Source organism: Brassica rapa, chromosome A06 (assembly GCF_000309985.2).
Source record: "Brassica rapa cultivar Chiifu-401-42 chromosome A06, CAAS_Brap_v3.01, whole genome shotgun sequence".
NCBI classification, from domain to species: domain Eukaryota; kingdom Viridiplantae; phylum Streptophyta; class Magnoliopsida; order Brassicales; family Brassicaceae; genus Brassica; species Brassica rapa.
In genome coordinates, this window is record NC_024800.2 from 5141683 (window position 1) to 5158568 (window position 16886).

The 16886-nt window shown below is 33.1% G+C and overlaps 1 protein-coding gene and 1 long non-coding RNA gene across 4 annotated transcripts; both read left to right on the forward strand.

Moving 5' to 3' along the window:
- Positions 1-52: 52 nt before the first annotated feature.
- Positions 53-6248, forward strand: LOC108870373. Of its 2 annotated transcripts, XR_004448199.1 has the most exons (3): positions 58-513; positions 584-716; positions 804-6248. It is a non-coding gene; the product is annotated as an uncharacterized LOC108870373 (long non-coding RNA). The 2 variants fall into 2 exon arrangements; XR_004448198.1 differs by having other exon boundaries at positions 53-716.
- A 792-nt stretch (positions 6249-7040) lies between these two features.
- LOC103872024 lies at positions 7041-9758 on the forward strand. 2 transcript variants are annotated; one of them, XM_033273178.1, is made up of 3 exons: positions 7041-7455; positions 8105-8263; positions 8359-9758. In XM_033273178.1, the coding sequence occupies exons 2-3, from the start codon at positions 8150-8152 to the stop codon at positions 9496-9498; spliced, it is 1254 nt and encodes a 417-aa protein (XP_033129069.1). In that variant the 5' UTR covers positions 7041-7455; positions 8105-8149; the 3' UTR covers positions 9499-9758. The 2 variants fall into 2 exon arrangements, with proteins under 2 accessions (XP_033129069.1, XP_009148610.1); XM_009150362.3 differs by having other exon boundaries at positions 7048-7455; positions 8123-8263.
- The last annotated feature ends 7128 nt before the right edge of the window (positions 9759-16886 follow it).

Sequence of the window (16886 nt, forward strand, 5' to 3'; positions counted from 1 at the left end):
TGATGGTAAGTGTTTTAAGTATAACGATGAGTAATCCCTTATATACTAAAGCGCAAGTCGCCTGGCGAATCAGGACATGTGGAGTTTTTTTAAAAAACAATTAAAAAAATTTAACACTTGCAAAAATTTTTAAATCAATTATTTTTTTTCCTATATTTCAGCAATTCAAATATTCAACTACCTATATTCCTAATTTTTCTCAAAAACCCATCCCACGTTACTCATATATTTTGAAACTGTTTTCTTTTTCTTTTTGGTATAAAACTGTTTCTTCATCTCTAATATAAATTAAATTACTTTCTTCTCTCCATTGTATCTACAAAACATCGTGGTTTCAAAGGTGAGACTCTAAGTTTTGACACATGGTGATCAAGGTTAATGTTCTCTAAATTGTACTCAAGGCTAAACTTTACATAGAACAAACAATCAGTGCATTTTTTTTTTTGGTTTAAAAACAATCAGTGCATTGTTGCATCGTGTCTACACTCTACAGCACATCATCAAAAAGAAAAAGTAAGTGTTCCATTGTTATATATATTAAGTTTTCCTGCAACAATAATATAAAGTTCACGTTTTTATGAAGGATTACGTTTTACCCATCCATGTGCAACAAAAATTACGTTCTTTACATATTTTCTATAAATGGAGAGAACAGATGTAAAAAGAGATCATAAAGAGATCATGAATTTGAGTGTAACCAAAGAGCTCTGCTGCAGGTTTATGTTTTTTCTATCAATTTTCTTAGAAAAATTCTTTTCTTTTTCTCTAATACATAATCCTTTCTCTGTATCTGCAAAATTTAGGTTGAAGATGCCACTGGAATATATTGCTATTTTCCAGCTCAATTAATTTCAAAAACTGGAAATTAGTGTACTTGTCTCTCGGATTTTTGGATAAAAAGGTACACAAATTTTGATTTCTAAAATTATGTTTCTATTGAAGTTGATGAGTGTTTGCGTAAATAGTAGTTTGTTTTCTAAAAATATGTTGTAGACTCATGATAACATTAATATGCTTACAAACATATATGAGCCTATCTATATTTTAGAAAATCAGATATTTTGTAAAACAGTTTTAGCATATTTGCTTCAATATTATATATGGTTCTTATGTGTAAAATACTAATTATTTAAATTTAAAATTATAATAAAATAATTAAAAATATAAGATATTTGGTCCGTGCATAGCACGGAAATAACACTAGTTTATATATAAAGGAGGAAAATATGTACCTTAAATGATGACGTGTCAGTTCAGTGTAGACAATTCTTACATAATTTTTTTTTCTCCCAACTTGAAATCATATATATATTAACTTGGTTCCATACAACAACACCTCCAAGCAACACAGCTTGCATCACAACCACTACAAAAATGGGTTAGAAAGACTCATCCAACTACACATCCACGCCTACAAAGACGGATACCAAAAAAACAGCAAACTAATTAGTTACCACCAGATGTACTTCTGTCATTCGCATAGATATGATCCAACCATCTTGGATGACCAGCAGCTACATAAGACTGAGTGAGACCTAAGTTTCTCACACTCTGAGCAATGAAAAATGCACATCTGATTGTATTCGAAGACCCAATCCTTAGTTCCCACGCTTCAAAAGCCTGCAGTTCTCTCTTGATCTCTCTCACCTCAAACTGCAACGCAGGCCAGCAGGAAGGTTTTTCAATTGTTTCGATCAGATCCCCAGAATATCTTGTGTGAAAATTAAATTCAGTTTATCTTTTAGCAAAACAAATATTTAATTCAATTAAGTAGGTAGCATTGCTTCAACCATGCATGTCTATAAGAGAATCTAGCGTTTTCGTTTATATCACTGGCTAATCTGGATTGGATTACGAATTACAACTGCTTTAGTTTAAAATAGTTAAAACATAAGTTCTCAATCATTGATCACATTTTTTTCATTGTTTATTCTCTCTGCTTCTATATCTGGTGTTATAGATGACATGACAATATGACATTGTATTCATTTTGAATTGGTGTTTGAAAAAAACATAATTGTGTTTCAGATACAATTGAATATAGCTTATTATACTCTCCTTTTAACATAATTTTATTTGTAGGCAGACTATTGTAAATGATGATTAATACTCTTATCTATTCATCTACAGACGGTTGATATTGTGAACAGCGCACATAATCATGATAGGCGATCCAACATGCAGTAACTAAGAATTAATACTTCAAGCAGAAAAACCTGCAATTACATCTTATGGTATTATCATAAGAGATATAATGTAAATTTGCTTCCGCAATGCTTCAATTTTATAACTAAAGAAGTTATAATTATCTTTAAAGATTCAGTTTAAATAACCTTTTTGACTACTTCTTTTGAAGTGCGGGCAGACTAATGTATCCAACACCTAACAGTGTCCAGGATCATGTTTACTATTCAACATAGCATTTCAAAAAGGTAAGCTTTTCTATTAATGATGAAGTATATCTTTCGAATAAATTACCTGCTATTGTAATAGTTATGTGGATAACTATTCATTATAAAATATCCATACCACTATGCACATCATATTAGAAAAATTGCATGAAATGGAATACATTGAATAGCTAGCACCTTTCAAAATATATTCAATCAAAAATATTCTAACATTTGTATTTACAGTTTAGTGATTATTGTTTATGGGTTTATAGTTTAGTGAGTGGAGTTAGGTTTATAAAATTTAATAAATAATTCTTAAATATTTATAAATGATTTAGAAGAGTTCATTTTGCTTGCAGTTGGCTGATGGGACCTACTGTTTTTATTCACAATATTTTCAGGCTAGTGTACCCGATCAATGTTTAATTCTCTTGGAAACTATTGTTCTTTGTTCTCTCGTAACATGTTCCCTATAAAAGTATGAATACAAATTAAGAAAATCCAGGTTTTTCTTAGTTCGAAGTTTAATTTTTTTCTAAATTCTGATGATCATTTGAAAGTCCGATTAGATATTTTTAAAAATACCCGAGATTAGATATAAATAAACAAGAATACATACATATATATATATATATAACTTGCTTTTATAGTTATACGGCTGGACTAAATATATATACATATACTAATTAATAGAAGGAATAATTTGAGGTTTTATGCAGTATCAACGTCAGTGATTTCTTAAATCTATACGATTATCACATCATTCTCGAATACATCCATCTAATCTCCCCCTTTCAAGCAAGAGATCGACTTATTTCCTCGTGAAAATGGAGAAGCAGCTTCTTACATTATCTACAAATTCAATTAGGTTACAAACCCTTTTTCTTTTCTCGTACATGATATTATTATAAAATTAGTAAAGCTACAAAGAGCCGGCAAATATGAATCGTCTACGTTATTGTTCTTTGAAAATGATAGACGCCAAAAATGAAAAATATCCATCAAGTTGCAGACAAATCAATTACCAAAGTAGTTCTTACATTATCTACAAATTCAATTAGGTTACAAACCCTTTTTCTTTTCTCGTACATGATATTATTATAAAATTAGTAAAGCTACAAAGAGCCGGCAAATATGAATCGTCTACGTTATTGTTCTTTGAAAATGATAGACGCCAAAAATGAAAAATATCCATCAAGTTGCAGACAAATCAATTACCAAAGTAGTTTGAAAAAAAAATGGAAGCGACGTCTCTCTTTTATCTTCCTGTATGGACACTTTCGTCTTTTTGGACAAAACACTGAAACCCACGACCACTGATCACATCAAACTTTCTTCAACTTTCCAAAGTTTGATCTACCCCTCAGGTTATAGGTTTTAATTGATAATTGAATTATTGTACTTTTTGTTTTGCTAAAATGGATTGTTGTAACTAAAATGAATTATTGTACTGGACACTAAAATTGTCACAATATTCATAATTTCCGAACCAATCCCTAAGCAAAAATATTTTCGTGACATTCTGGACTCATCTAGCCAATAGCCACTACGAAAAACAGCAATTCTGACGACAAAGGGTGTTGGTAATACATATACCATAAGCAGAAAAAATTAATTTAAGGTTATTAGTTTTCATTTGGCAGCCAAGTATTTATCAAATAATCAACAAATATTTTTCTTCAAGCATTTATTTGTATATTCGATAAAGTGAAGTTTGTTGTTTGATTCCCATGATCTTTCTTTTGGATGAAAGATTGGAGGGGTCCAAATTTTATGCAAGAGACTGGACTTTGGACAAGTGCTTTTGTAAGACATCCTCGCACTATTATATTTTCTTAAATACACCTCCGTAACTAAATCTACTACAATTTGAAGAAAGTTTTAGTTTTAGAATTGGAATGCCAGCAATACAAGTTAACAACGAGATACCGCAAAGTAGTTTTAGATTAGTGTTTATTGGGCCTATGGCTATTAGAACGGGCTTGAAATTGCGGGTTTGAACGGGCTAGTTATGTAAAAATATCTACTGTTGACATGAGTAGAAGTAATTTTGGTTTATATAAAAAGTCAACCATTATAAGTCAGAAGCACAATTAATGAGAACGTTGAGATAGGAAGAGACGTGCGTGCAGACAAGTCTAAGCAAACCGCTATTGGCACCAAAGAATTAAAGCCCCGCTATTGGCACCAAAGAATTAAAGCATTTTATAAAAAGATAGATTTGTGTCTTAAAGACTTATTGATGATAGCTCAAATGAGCTTTATTATGCAGAGAAATAAATAACATATAAGATTTGTAAGTTGTCACCAAGAAGAATGAAGATTTAAGATTGTTTTCATGAAAGAGAAAGGAGGCTGCTTATGAGACAGCCAAGGTTACATTCATCAGACTCTTAACCACACTTATATAAGCTTAGAAACACTAGTTAGATGGTTCTATTGGTTCATAAGATGGGCCTTTTCTATGGGCTTCAATAAAGAAACCGTCCAACAGCGAGAAGAACAGTTTGAGCATGATTAGTCCCATGGGTCCCCTCCTCACCACCAGGAACTTGATGTTGCCAGAGAACAAGTTCAACAGAATTAGACAGAGCTTTGTTTCCGCAACGGACTTCAAAGCCACAGCTCTAAACCAGGCTGCATAAGCCAAACGTGCATCACAAGTAAACTCTGCTAAGGTTAACGAGCTTTCCAAAGAGATTTGGGGATATGAAAGATGCGATTCATCAGCTCAAGCTTGCAGCCACTCAGAATCTGCAAGAGTACGCTAATATTGTGAAGGAAAAAAGATGTTTTACGAGAATGTTACAAGACAGCTGCTGAGGAGGCAGAGAAGAAACTACTAGTGTAGAGGCAAGAATATCAGCCTGAGCTCTCAAGGAAGGGAGCTTGGAACTAAAAGTATAAAAGAAGTAGAAGAGACAATGAATATGGTTAAGAGTTAACGTAAAAAAAAGGCAACACACATACATGTCAATCATTTTGTTAAAGGAGGAACCATTAATCATCTTCCAGATTGCAGTAACTGAGAAGGAAGAACACACATAATGAGATGATCATCGTCCAACTTATCACTGTCTGATTGTGTAGCAAGTCTTACGGAGTTGCCTTGTACTTCCTCACCTCTCCAGTCTCCACTGTTAAACATGTGGTGCACCAATTATATATCTCGGCTATACAACTGAGGTAACCACCCTGACACGCACCAAGCTGATGCGGTGCATCTCTTGGGAAGCACGTTTTGCATACAAGGCGGTAACCTCTTCCAAGTACCGAGACGGTATTGTTTCATTTCTTCTCATAATTTTATTCATCCTATCCCCGTACGCCGAACGCTTAAGACGATAGAACCGAGAAATGACCCATCCAAAATCCTTAAACAACGACATTCAAAAGTTTATTTTTTTATTTATTTTAAAAATAAAAGATGGTACAAAATACAATAACTTAGCAAATAGTATGTCAATAAATTGTGGGGGATAAAGCAATAAAAGAGATGTAACTATTAAAAGATGGCAGAAGCTGGGAAACAGAGCCTCCTCCTCTACTGACACAAAAACTATATGTTTGGTCCCTCTTCTTTCCTCAACCCCACGCACTTCTGACCTAAAAATCTCTCTCTCTATCCCTACACGACAGCTGCAACAAAAAAAAACTTTACTAATTTTTTAATTGTTTAATATTCTCTCTCTGTCTCTCTCTATCTACTTTTTTAAAAGGGGACTACTATTATCGTCAGTTGTCACTAAATGACTAAACAAATCCCATTCTATATCATAATTAGAAGAAAAAGCGAGGAATCCTAAACACACTTAAAATCATTATTAACGGAGCATCTCACATAATCCTTCACTACAAAAAAAAAGAATAAATAAAAAAAGAACAGAGAAAAAAATGAAATCTTTTTTTTTAAGTTTAAGAAAACTTTAGTGACATTTAGAGCTTGATTGGTTTTCCCGCTACCACCCGCAAACGCAGCTTTTGCGATTGGTAGCGGTTGACAGCGTTTCGAAACAATCATACAAACCGCTACAAATCGCTTCAAACCGCTCCGAACCTCTTAAAATCAAAAGTTGGTTCCAGCTAGCGTTTGCGGTTGCGGGCGGTTGCGGGAGGATAATTTTTTTTTTCTTTTTTTAAAAAAAACCATATAAATACAAAAATAAAAATAAAAATAAAATTTTTTAAATGGAATTATAAAAATACTAAAATATATCTATTATATTTTAATTAATATTATAAAATTTTAAAATAAAAATATTTTCTATAATTTAAGAAATTTAAAACTATAACTTTGAAAATATAATTTACATATTTATTATAATATTATGATTTTTGATATTTTTATAATTATATAAAATGTAAATATTGTTAATTTATTATTTAACCGCTGCTGTATTTGGTAGTTAACCAGTCATAAGTATCCCGCAAACGCACCAATTTCTAACCGCAGAACCAGTCGTACAAATCTCTTAAAACCGCTAGAAACCGCAACCATCCGCATCCGCAAACGCCCGCAGCCGCAACCGCAACCGCTGCGTTTGAACCAGTCAGACCCTTAGTGGTTTCTCTTTTAAAATTTTAATTAAATTATTAAATAATGTTAATAAATTAAGGATGAAATATTCTTGTTAATGGATTCTGCTATAAAATCTTTGTCAATAATAACCAAACAAAAAAAAGTTAAATAATATAAATCATAGAAAGAAGATAGCTCCTCTGATTGTTGCACACTAACCACTTTTAATACCCTTTTTTATCTCTCTCTCTGAGATATTGAGAGAGTCTCCTCTTTTATCTCTCTCTCTCTCTTTCGCTCCTCATGATCCGATTTTTTATTTTTGTAAATTTTATGTGATAGTTACAGATACACGTTATATGTGTGTGTATGTATAATCTATCTAATCTTATATTGATGGAGACAATAACCATTAGAACCTGACTAATGGATCTCATTTCTTCTTGAAGAGATATTTTTCCTGGTCTCTTTTCATTCCCCTGTCTCCCCAGATCTGTTCGTCTCTCTGACCATTTCCAAGCTTCAAGTTTTTTTTTTCTACGGGTAACTCTTTTATTTTAATATTTTATATACTACTTTTCTTAATCTAAAAGTCCAAGTAGTAATAATAGTATGTTTTGTTTTTGTTCGTCATGATAAAGTTTGATGCTTTTCCTTTTCCCCTTATAGCTTGTAACTGTTGAATTCTGGTTTAGGAAAATATGTATACTTTTGTTTAATGTGAATAACGAACCCTCTGCTACATATTGTGTTTATCTTTTAAAGCGTTTATGGAATCTTCCATTATAGCATTTACTTGTTTGCATGTTTTAGATTTATACTGAAACTATATATATACTCTTCTAAAGCCATTTACGGAAGCTCTTTGTGTGTATGTGTGTGTGATCATTGATCAATATAGGTTTAGTATCTATCCAATATCCATCAGTGGACTTAATATTATGAGGGTTTAGCAGAGGTTTTTAAAGATTTTTAAAACCTTGTCAAAATTCTACATAGGAAAACAGAATCAGAATTATCATACTGTTAAAGATAACAGGACATTTTTATGTATTTCCATTTGATTAATTGGTCATGTACATTGATGTTCTTGTTATACCTTCATTGGTATTAATCTTGTTTAGGCTTCCATGGGTGTTCTGTTGTATGCTCTTTGTTATGTTATGTGTTGGAATGTCAATGTTGTTCTCAGTGTGTTGGCATTTGATAGGGGACGCGGACACAGAATCAAAGAGCCATGTATTTCTTCGGTTTGTCCAAAGAACAAGTGTTGTCACAGAGACATGTTGTATCATGTAAAGAGACTTCTAAGCAGAATCCAACCAGTACGGTCACTCTCTTTGGGAGACAGGTTAGTTTTATTCAGATTCTAGTCTTGTCCAATGCTTTGACCTTTTCGATGTTTGTTGTTAAGACAACAGTGTTTGATGAGATTCTCATTCTCAGGTGTATCCAGTGAAAAGAGAGAGCTCCAATCTCAGCAATGGATGTATGAGGATTCAAGACATCGATCTTCGGCTTCCTGCAGATCACTACACTTGTAATGAGGAGAAAGAAGCGTTAGCCACAAGCTGGAGTGGCAAGAGAAACCCAAGAATTGTTATTGATCTTGAACAACTTCCCACAGCAGAGGATGAGGATTCCATTAGCTATGCCACTGTGAAAAGTCCTGAAACAAAACCATCATTCTTGGCTCATCAATCTCTCTTACAGGAGGATGGTTGTGATAAAGCAAGTGATATGGAGTCAGGTTTACTGGATCTTAATAGTTTCCCTGATGCTGATGAGTTGGTTTCCGAGCCTCGTTGCTGTTTCTTACAAGATCTGAACTGTCCTTACATCGAAGAGACAGATACTAGCTGCGAGAAGAGTGGTATAGATGATGAAACTACGCCGCTTTGCTCTCCTAAATCCCAAAACGTCCGTGAAAAAGACGGTACTGCATCTCCAGCTTCAGATACATCTTGCTGCACCACTGAAGACAATTTAAGAAGAGGCTCCTCTCCTCGAGCACCAGATCCTTCTTGCCGTACCAGGCTTGAGTTTCCTCTCTTACCAGAGAAAGAACGTTGCAACGAGGAGGAGGAAGACTTCTCTGAAGTTATTCAGATGGCAGCTGAATCATTAGTCCACATATCATCGGTTTCATATCGAAATCAAGAGCCTGTGTCGAGAACCAGCAGCTTATCTCAGGATCAAGACTTGAAATGCTGTTCCTGCGATTCATATGAGCTACACACGTTAGGTATAAGCGAAACCAACACGGAAGAAGACTTGTGCGTGTCATCAATGGCTATGGATGAGCTCAACAACATCACAAGAGATGGCAACAAAGAGATGGGACTGAAGCTGAGAAGAGGGAGGAGGATGAAGCACTTTCAGAAGGAGATACTCCCTAACTTAACGTCTCTCTCTCGGCACGAGATCCGTGAAGACATTAACATCTTGGAAGCGGTTTTGAGATCAAGAGAGTACAAGAAGATGCAAGGGAAAACGAAAGATGTCATCAAACTCGGAGCGAACCAGAAAAACAAACGTTCAGTGTCACAGAGGTACGTTGGTAAGAGAAGGCGAAAACATGAATGATCTTATGATGGTATCTTCATTGTGTTTCAGATTTGCTTCATTGTGTAATCTTTTTAACAGTCTTATGTTGTTCAATTCTTTTTTCTATATTTAACTTTATGACATTGATTATTGATAAGAGGAGAAAGCTAGTGAGCTGATGAGTGATGACATTCTGTTTCTCATCCTCTTTCAAAATGTTACTTAAGTTATTTGTTAGGGAGAAACTGAAATGTGTTATATTTTTTTTTTGAAACAATGAAATGTGGTCTATGTTGGAATCTTGGAACATGGTTCGTAAACCCAACATTTAAACTGATGATTTATGGGCCGTGGCCCATTTACTTAAAAGAGGCCTCTAGTTTATCATCACTACATCTCCAAATTGTCGTTGAGACTCTTATTGCCATCAACTTCAGAATCAGCGTGGAGTAGTCTCGGTTTGAAATTTTCAATTTGGTGAAGTGTTCCTTCTGACCGACCGTGCTGTTTCTGCCACACTAGGTTTAGAGTTTTCTTAGGTTTTCATTTATTTTATGTGATATTTATTTCACTGATTTGTTGTATTCTTAACCAAAGTTAGTTAGTTTTTATGTTAATTATACACTATGGTTTATACTAATGTTAAAAAAGTATATACAATGTATTTACATGAATTTTTTTTTAAAACATTAATCCAGATACTTTCTCATTTTATGTGGTGAGCGCCTCAATTTGTTCGTCCACAATATATATATATATATATATATATTACTCATCATGTCGAAATTCTGCTTTTTGTGTCAACTGGAAATATATTAAATTATTAATGTAATGAACATGAATATATTCCAAAGAGGAATCTGGATGAATCTACTCGACAATAATTGAATTCATGACAAAGAAAATAGGTAGTTTCATCTTTCCCCCCATTTCACTCTCCTCTCATGTCTTTTATAAGTCGCATTAAACTGAACTAGTGTTCTTTAGACCAAAAGTTCATGATTACCTGTCGGTGATTGGCACATGTAAGTTCCATATCCAAATAAGTCTCATTTCAACATTATTGCTCTTCGACAATCATTACAGTAAATCATACTATGTTGCTATACTTTAATATATCTTTCTAAGATATTTTCCTACTAGGTGATTTTCCCGTGCTCATGCACGGGTATAAATATTTTTAAAGTAAATATATTATATAATTGATTGCTACTTACTTTTAATTTTAAATTAATTAATTATTTATATACATCATTTATATTAGTAATATTATATTAATTTAATTATACATATGATTATATATATGTTATATCTAATCAGTTTTGTTGTTTTTGAGTCGATTTAGTTATCATTTTTTTCTTTTGTCATGTCGATTTCGTTATCATTTAGGTAAATTAGATTACATATATATATGAATTAAACAGTAATATTTTTTATTCTATATATTAAAATTTTGATTAATTTCTTATTTGCATTTAGGTGGTTGTTGTTTTAGATATGTAAATATATTTTATGAAGATTATGTATAACTTAAGATATATTGTGCTTATAATGAAATAAAAAAAATAAACTAAAGTGTCTGATTCCAAATTACATAAATTAATATAACGAAACGATAATATTTTGAAGTCTCATGCATATATATAAATTTTACAAAAGAACTAAATTGTAACAGTTGGTTAGTATTATATTTTCATTTTTAATATGTTTTTAGTTGTCCTATGATTTATATTTTAAAGTAAATTACTATTCTTATAAAATTATATATTATTATCGTAGTTAAATCTATGATTTTAGATATAAGTTGGATTAGTCGAATCATTCATGTTGTGAGTATAATGAGTTATATATTCTTTCTAATTCAAAATGAAAGATAATTATTTTTTATTATAATTAAGTCAATGTGCATGTATTTTCATAATATTTATCAAATTATATGTTGATGTTTTTTAAAAAAATATTAGAAGATAAAGTGGTGATCAATAGGAAATTGCATGCGTAAGTAGCTAATACATTTTTGAAAGGTCATGAACATATATCAAAATTTACAATAATTAAAACATATTAAAAATTCTAAATAACTTTATGCCTTTGATTTATTGAATGAAAACCAAAATTTGTTTAATATTAAAAATGAGAATATAGATTTGTTTTGGTATTTTGATTATGGTTCTATTAAGTTCCACAAACATAAAAACATAAAATTTAAAAGCATATTTAATATTAAGAAAAAATAACTTTAATAATGATAAAATATAATATATCTACCTCATTAAACTATTTTGTAACTATTTGATCAAACAATGTTAATTTTAAAAATTTATTTTTAGTTTTTTTAATATCTCTTATAAAAAAAGCAGTAAACAAATTGTGATTGTATTTAAAAATAATATTATATAAGTAAAATATAATTTATCGATACTTTTTTCCTGTAATTGGAAGATATTATAGTCAACTAAATATAAGAAAAATAAATAAAACATTTCAATATTACTAATTATAAAATATATGTAGACAATTAAACACATATCAGTTTATGTTACTTAATTATTTTATGTAATCATCTAAGAAAATGTATACATATATAAAAATATTTTTTATTAGTTTGAACTTTTTTGTATTGTTTAAATTATGTTTTAAAAGAAAAAATGTTTATGTTTCTAATATCAAGATTGTATGTGTATAAAATGTTTTTGAAATCATATTATATATAAATTTAAGAAAATATAGATATAAAGAAAGTATTTTATTACTTCAAAATTATATTTTGTGTTATTTAAAAATATTTTTTAAGTATACTATTACTTTTTGTAAACTTTCTCTTTTTTTTTGGAAATCATATTATATATACATATATTTTCGTTTTTCAATTATTTTTTTTTTACTCTATAAAAATTTTCCTTTTTATTATATGTGTATTTTTCAGAATTTTTTAAAAGGAAACTAAATAAAATAATAATAATGGTATTTTAAATGTAAATTAATTCATTAAGGGTATCAGTATAATCAACCATCGTGAGAGTTAACGTAAAAGTGAGACATAGGAAACTGACTTTATAATTTTCATTAAGAAAATATAGATATAAAAAAGTATTTTATTACTTCAAAATTATATTTTGTGTTATTTAAAAATATTTTTTAAATATAATATTACTTTTTTGTAAACTTTCTCTTTTTTATGAAATCATATTATATAAACATATATTTTCGTTTTTCAATTCTTTTTTTAACTCTATAAAATTTTTCCTTTTTATTATATGTGTATTTTTCGGAATTTTTTAAAAGGAAATTAAATAAAATAATAAATAATAGCATTTTAAATGTAAATTAATTCATTAAGGGTATTGATGTTAGGAGTTTTCAAGGCTCCTAAGACAAATGTTGCAGTATAAATGATTGTCGAACCAGTTCTGAGAGATATCAAAGCACTGAGAATGCAAGTACTCACTTAATCTAAGTGCAACCAATGATTTAGATGAGTTTTAAGCTATGACTAAAACTAAAAAGCAATAACAGAATGATACTTTCTTGACTAAGGGAAAAGAGAATTCATGGGCATAGGGATTAGACCTTGGGTGATCAAGTATCGAACTAAGGATGGCAAATGATCAATCAAACTATCAACCTTAAGCCTAGACACAATTCTAAGCAAGTTCTATGTCTAGATGAATGCTCATTTGCTAACACATCTCAAACATCAAATGTCTTTGGTTGAATAATATGAAAGCAATCATTACTAACAAGTCTATTAGCTATCTTAGCACCTTTAACAATAAATGTCTTTAGCAAAGTATACTAAAAGCCTAGGAGAGTTGTCTCGGGCATTTTATCGAACACCTTTCGGGTGAGAAATGCCTAAGGATCAACAACTGAGTGGCCAACTCAGAAGATGCATTATGATTACTCTACTAGCAAGGAAATATGAATGATCTACACTAAAACATTCTAGCTCTAACCTAATCACCCTTAATCTCCCTAACCCATGAATTCAAAAGGTGATTACTCACTAATCTCCATGATTCCTCTTAAACCCATATTGGATTTCAGATTAATCATGTAAAGAAATGGATAAGAAATCAACATAATAACATAACAAATCAAAACCCAAGAGATGAACTTCTCAAGAGAGTTCTTGTGTATTTCTCAATAGATCAAAAGATAAAAGATAATCTGCCACTGGTGGCTACAAAAGATGTTTAAAACATAGGTTTTAGAAATGTAAAACGTGCATAATGAAATGACCAAAAGGCCCTTAAGTAAAATAGAAATCGAGCAGATAATAGACGCGGAGCGACCTCGGCATGTCGCTCCGACAAGTCGCTCCGGCCTTCGGGAGCGACCTCAGTGGGTCGCTCTGAGAGGCCGCTCCAGGCTTCGCTTCGTGTCGTCTCGCCATAGAGACGCGAGCGACCTCGGGGTGTCGCTTTGGGAGGTCGCTCCGAGAGGGGTGTGAGATGCGAGCGACTTCGTGGTGTCGCTCCGGGTTCGTTCTCGCGTCTCCGAGTGATGAAACCGCGAGCGACTTCTCCCTGTCGCTCTGGTAAGGTCGCTCCAATAGGGATGTCAGAGCGACTTGGTGGTGTCGCTCCGGACTGGTCGCTCCATGTCTTGCTCGCCCAATGACCATTCTAAACACTCCTTTTTGAGCTCCAAATGCCTCCAAGTGTTTCCAAGAACTCCATGTGGTACTCCAATACCTGATAAGGACTCATGTATGCAAAATGCAACCTAAACATGGCTAAATCCTAATCTATACGATCAAAATGCACATGGATGAATGGATAAAACAATAGAAATATGCAAGCTATCAACTCCCCCAAACTTGTTCTTTTACTTGTCCACAAGTGAACTTTCTAGAACTCATAGGGAGAGAGGTTGAAGGAGGGAGCACATAGCCAAAAGAAACACAACTAGCACACTCTCTTATTACACTCTAGCTTCTCTAGGCCTATCTTAACTCTTTTTGTTCTTACACTCATCATCAAGCATCCACACATTCAAATCAACCAACGCTCACATTCATTAAGCACAAAACATTAGGTGAATTCTTGCAAATGGTCAGTTGGTCCAAGTCATTTGGTTGGGTAAGGGAAGGCTTTTATTCAAGTGATTCAAGAGGTTCAAAACATATGATCTTTAAGGTGGTTTACTCTCGAAACAAGTAGACTTGACATTGCACATAATATATCTAAGAAAGGGATCAACTCATGCATACAATGCTCAATCTCCATTGTTCTACCTTTTTCCCAAACATACAATTACACAATCATTTCTCAATGTCAAACCCAACTCACATCTCTCACCAAAAGATTCTAAAAAACCCAACTCACATCTCTCACCAAAAGATTCTAAAAACATCAGCTCTTTCTCTTTGAAATCTACAAGGGATTTTTCACAACCTCAAAACATTTCTTAGCTCCTTTCAACTTTGCTAGCCCCCTTTTCTTTCTTTTTCTCTTTTTTTTTCGTTTTTCTTTTTCTCTTTTTTTATTTTTTTTAGGCTGGGGGCGAATACTTTTCAAAACTTGAGCTAGAGGCTTCTATATTGGTCCCAATAAAACAATTCACTTAAGCACAAAGAGTCTATTCTTTTCCTTTTTCATTTCTCCCAAATCATAATCACAACACTCACCCCCACCTATAGCTAGACAATAGAGTGCCCAATCTAGCAAGAATTAAGATCAAGCATTGTCGTTCCCGATACTCTCAACATTATGCACATGTAAGACTTTCCGAAAAAGGCCTCACTCATCAAACAATGAAAGCTTAAAAGGAGGAAAAGGTTTTGGGAGTGGTCTACCACTAGAGTTTGTCAAAAAAAAATTAGTATAAAAGATGTGACAACTCAAGTGTGTATAGCCATGACTCAGTACACAAGGGACCATGAGCAAGAAGCATTAAGTTCGTTCAATTCAAATAAGGTCGTAGTTGGCTTCAAAGACTGAGTTTCAGCAATCAACAAGTTTCAGGAAGAGTTTTCAAGTCTCGAAACATACAAGTATTTTTGAGAGGTGCAAAAGCTACTAAGGTGCAACGTAGTGTTCTTTACAAGGCATTCAAAATTATTGCTCCCAATGCAAGTGAATGCAACCTATATGCTCTAGACTCTCCTAAAAATGCAAATGATGCAAACTAAATGATTGGTTTTTTTTTTTATGCAAATAGGTATGCAATGCATGACTCAATGAAACAACATCAAAGCAAACATGATCAAATACTTGGTACCTCCCCCAAACTTGAGTTACACAGTCTCTGTGTCGTCAAGTAGAGAGAGATACCGAAAAGAAGACTAATATGCAAAAATGAAATGGTATATACAAGGGAGTGTGGTGGGTTACCTTCTATGGGGAATGAGTAGAGGGAGATGCTCCCTCCTCGTCGTCCTCAGGTGGTAACTCTTCAAGGTGCTCATCAGCAGGAGTGCCCATCTCTTCAATGTAGAAGGCTTGCCCGAACACAGTTGGTTTCCTCATTTTCCCCTTGATGTCAAAGTGGAGGATGTTCTCTTTACCCAAATGGAGATCAATCGTGCCCTCCTTCACATTAACAATAGCTCCTGCTGTAGCTAAGAATGGCCTTCCTAGAATCAATGGATCTTGAGCCTCCTCACCCATCTCAAGCACCACAAAATCTGTAGGTATCTCATACCTTCCAATCTTCACAGGGAGGTCCTCTAAGATGCCCACAGGGTACTTCACTGAACGATCAGCTAACACCAGAGAGAGTCTACACTTCTTGTACTGAGTGAATCCAAGCTTCTTTGCAACAGACAAAGGCATCAAGCTGACACTAGCTCCCAAATCGCAGAGACTTTTCTCAAATACCATAGGTCCAAGAGCACAAGGTAGTGTGAAGCTTCCTGGATCCTCTAATTTCTCTGGAACATCAAGCCTCTGGATGATGGCATTGCACTCATGGGTAAGAATCATCATGCCTTCCATCTCCTTCTTCTTTGCAGCTATAACATCTTTCAGGAAATTGTTGTATTGAGGAATCAACATGAAAGCATCGATGATGGGCATTGCAACCTGAGCTTCACTCATTTGCTTCTCAAACAGAGCTTTGTATTTCTCTAGCAGCTGCTTCTTGAATCTACCAGGGAATGGAAGTTTGGGTTCATAGGGAGGAGGAACAAAAGAACTTTCACTTGCTGGAGTAACAACTTCACCATCCTTTATTGTCTTCTTCTTCTCTCCAACCTTTCCTTTACCTTTGGCTTCCACTATCTTCTCCAAGATCTCGTCATTGATCTTCTCATCAACAATCACCACTTCATCATTTATGTTGATGGCAACCCCCTCACCTAGTTTCTCAGCATCCTTGGTGAGGGTTCTAGGGGATAACTGCTTACTACTCCTAAGGGTGATAGCTTTGGCCTCCTTGGGGTTTTGGTCAGACTTTCCATGTAGAGATCCTTGCTGGCGATT